The 3711-nt window shown below is 56.7% G+C and overlaps 1 protein-coding gene across 1 annotated transcript; it reads left to right on the forward strand.

Moving 5' to 3' along the window:
- Window positions 1-2349: 2349 nt before the first annotated feature.
- Window positions 2350-2958, forward strand: LOC136523800 (uncharacterized). Its single transcript, XM_066517360.1, has 2 exons — window positions 2350-2423; window positions 2574-2958. The coding sequence occupies exons 1-2, from the start codon at window positions 2350-2352 to the stop codon at window positions 2956-2958; spliced, it is 459 nt and encodes a 152-aa protein (XP_066373457.1).
- The last annotated feature ends 753 nt before the right edge of the window (window positions 2959-3711 follow it).

A 3711-nucleotide genomic window follows, 5' to 3' on the forward strand; every position in this document is an offset into this window, starting at 1 on the left:
GTCAGCTGGGTCCTAGACGCGCATGTGCGCTTTGGGAGCCTAGACTGCATCGTTACGATGGAGGGAGAGTTGGCGCAGGCTCCCGCTGCCGTCCTGCCTCTCCACTCGCCGGCCTCAACATGATCGTCGAGGCGCTTGAGGAGCTGCAGCTGCACGCACTGGAGGCTCATGTCCCCAGGAGTGACTGGCTCCTCGGCTTCGACTATAGAAGGCTAGACACCAACTCGACGCCTTCCTAGGACCTCGACCATCCCAAGAGGAGCTACGCTGCCTTACTTTCTCCTTTGCCAATGGCATAATGCAATTCATCGAAGGGGAACCGCTCTCCCCAGAACACCTCACCCGGGGCGCCTCAGCAGCATTTCCGTTCTATCTGCGCAATGCTGCGGGGACCATTGGCCACCTCGTGGCGCAGCGCATGCACCCATCCCCTACGAATGACGAGTTCGTGGGGATAACCGAATACATCATGGAATCTTTCCATGACCTTCTCGTAGGAGATTCAGAGTCGCTCTCTGACTCTAACTCCAGCAGAGGAGCCATCATCCCTCACGAGCATGTTTTATGGTAGGTACCCTCGAGGGACGCGTCGAAAGCGTCCACAAGGGAGGGGCTACCCCACCAAATGACCTTGATGACAAGGTCGAGGAAGATGCAGGGGCCCTTCCTCACATGCAGGTGGAACAGCTAAGGGCACGGCACCAGGAGCTTGAGGATGCACGACTCCAACTCGAGCAGGAACGCATAGAGCTCGAGCGAGAGATTGAGCGCCGCAAAGACGGTGGGCGTGCGCGTGCCATGGCCCGCGACGTGAACCGAAGGATCATCGAAGATGATGGAGCCCTCCCACACTTTGCCGGGGCAAGCCAGAACATCGCTGCCATGGTGGCCTTGCTCCGAGGGCTCCTGGAGCCTGCGACACCCGAGGATCGTCGGGCCCATCACGAGATCTGCACGCTGCTCGAGTGCGCGGCGATGCAACAGGCGGAAAGCTCGCTATCTTGGTGACACGAGCTTGACGCCAATCAGCGCGCGCCCTCGGGATGACATGTCAGAGACGTGTCTGTCCACCAGGCGCTGCGTGGTGGCAGGGGGCGCGTCGTGGCCTCGGTGCATGAGCATCTCGGCCTCCACCATGACGCACGTAACACCCTGGATGCCTGTATGCGTGGATGAAGCGACGAGAGAGAGGAAGCCGGCCACGGCTACCACCCTCGTCGTGGTAGACGCTACGACAACAGTGAGGACCAAAGCCTGAGCCCCAACCTATCGGGACCTTAGGCATTCGGTCGACACATCCTCAACGTCGCCTTCCCACCACGGTACCGACCGCCGACCAACATCCTGAAATACTCTAGAGAAATGAACCTCGGACTGTGGCTCGAGGATTATCGGCTTGCTTTCCAAGCCGGTGGAGTGGATAATGATAGTTTCATTATCCGCAACCTCCCATTGTTCCTGGCCGATTCGACGCGAACGTGGTTGGAGCACTTTCCGCTCAACCGGATTCAAAGTTGGGCGGACCTAAAGAAGATTTTCGTGGGACACTTCCAGGGCACCTACATGCGTCTCGGGAACCCATGGGACTCAAAAACTACTGATAGAAGTCTAGGAAAACTCTTCATGAGTACTTCTGATGCTTCTCCTGGTAGTGCAATGAGCTGCCCGATGTTGCTAATGCCGATGTTATAGGAGCCTTCCTGTCGGAGACCACTTACGAGTCCCTGGTTCACAAGCTGGGACATAAGGGCCCACAAACCACCAAGGAGCTCCTCAACATCGCCACCAGCCACGCCTCGGGTGAGGAGGCGGTCGGAGTGATTTTCGATCGTCTCAAGGGCAAGGCGAAGTAGGATGAGGACACCGGCGAAGGCGCCTCCAACTGCCCCAACAAGAAGAACAAGCAGCGGCGTGAGGGCTCGCTCGTGGCCACTGCCGACCGCAAGGGGGGTCGGAAGCCTGCCGAGGGTACCCCAGACCACTTCAAGAAGCTGCTCAAAGGGCCGTGCCCGAACCATGCCTTCCCTGTCAAGCACTATGCAAAGACTGCGCCCTCATGAAGCGGTTCCTGTCCGGTGGCTCCAATAAGGGGGAGCATAGGAAGGAGCCCAAGCCGGCGACAGACGACACCGAGGGGAAGGACGGTGGCTTTCCGATGCTGGATGGCTGCCTCATGATCTATGGGGGTCGGTGGCCTATGACTCCAAGCGCCGGCAGAAGCTTGTGTGCCGCGAGGTCTATGCGGCCGAGCCGACCACACCGTCCTTCCTCCGATGGTCGGAGTCCGCCATCACCTTTGATCAGACCGACCACCCAGAAGGCGTCCCACGACTAGGAAGATACCTGCTCATGGTCGACCCAATCATTGACACAAAGCGGCTCACCAAGGTGCTGATGGATGGAGGCAGCGGCCTCAACATCATGTATGCTGAGATGCTCGACGCCATGGGCATCGACTGATCGCACATCCGGCCAATCGAGGCGCCTTTCTACGGCATCGTGCTTGGAAGGCAGGCCTTGCCGCTCGGACAGAATGATCTGCCCGTCACCTTCGAGAATCTGACCAATTATAGGACGGTGACCCTTACCTTCGAGGTGGTCGAGTTCCATGGGACCTACCATGCCATCCTGGGACATCCATGCTACATGAAGTTCATGGACATCCCCAACTACACCTATCTGAAGTTGAAGATGCCGGGTCCGTGCGAGGTCATCACCGTCGACACCTCCTTCCAGCGCGCCTACGAGTGTGAGGTTGAGTGCTGTGAACACACCGCGGTGATTGTCACCTCCAAAGAGCTTATGGCCACCAGGGAGGAGATCGTCGAAGAAGCACCCGACTCCAAGCGGTCGGCCAAGTCTTTCGAGCCCATGGAGGGTGCCAAGGAGGTCCTCATAGACCCTAGCAGCTCTGAGGGCAACGTGGTGTGCATCGGCACCATGCTTTCCTCGAAATAGGAAAGCGCGCTCATCGACTTCCTCCGCGCCAATAGAGACATCTTTGCATGGAGACCCTCGGACATGCCAGGCATTCTGAGAGAAGTCGCTAAGAACGCCTTGAAGATCAGGCAAGGCTCCAAGCTAGTGAAGCAACATCTGCGTCGCTTCGACGAGGAGAAGCGTAGGGCCATCGATGAGGAGATTGCGAAGGTTTTGGTGGCTAGATTTATCAAGGAAGTGTGTCACCCTGAGTTGTTAGCCAACCCCGTTCTGGTAAGAAAAAAGTGTGGGAAATGGAGAATGTGTGTTGATTACACGGGTCTCAACAAAGCATGTCCAAAGGATCTGTTTCCTTTGCCGCACATAGATCAAGTAGTCGACTCAACCTCAGGGTGCGAAACCCTCTGCTTCCTTGATGCGTACTCTAGATACCATCAAATCACGATGGAGTCTGACCAGCTCACGACGTCTTTCATCACCCTGTTCGGATCGTTCTGCTACGTCATAATGCCGTTCAGTCTGAAAAACACGGGGGCTACGTATCAGCGTTGTATGCTCAAGTGTTTCGGGGACATCTTTGGGCGAACCGTTGAGGCCTACGTAGATGACATCACGGTCAAGTCCAAATGGGCTGACCAGCTTATAGCTGACCTAGAGCAGACCTTCATGAAACTCCAAGCAAATGACATCAAACTCAGATAAATGCGTTTTTGGGGTCCTGAGGGGTACGCTACTGGGTTTTATCATCTCTGAGCGCGGCATCGAAGCCAA

This window comes from Miscanthus floridulus, chromosome 18, assembly GCF_019320115.1.
Source record: "Miscanthus floridulus cultivar M001 chromosome 18, ASM1932011v1, whole genome shotgun sequence".
NCBI classification, from domain to species: Eukaryota; Viridiplantae; Streptophyta; class Magnoliopsida; order Poales; family Poaceae; genus Miscanthus; species Miscanthus floridulus.

Bases quoted from the DNA above. Each gene is read 5' to 3' on its own strand.
- LOC136523800 (XM_066517360.1), top strand. From the start codon at position 2,350: ATGGTCGACCCAATCATTGACACAAAGCGGCTCACCAAGGTGCTGATG. The intron at 2,424-2,573 runs GTATGCTGAGAT...GACCAATTATAG, and splicing joins GGCAGCGGCCTCAACATCAT to GACGGTGACCCTTACCTTCG.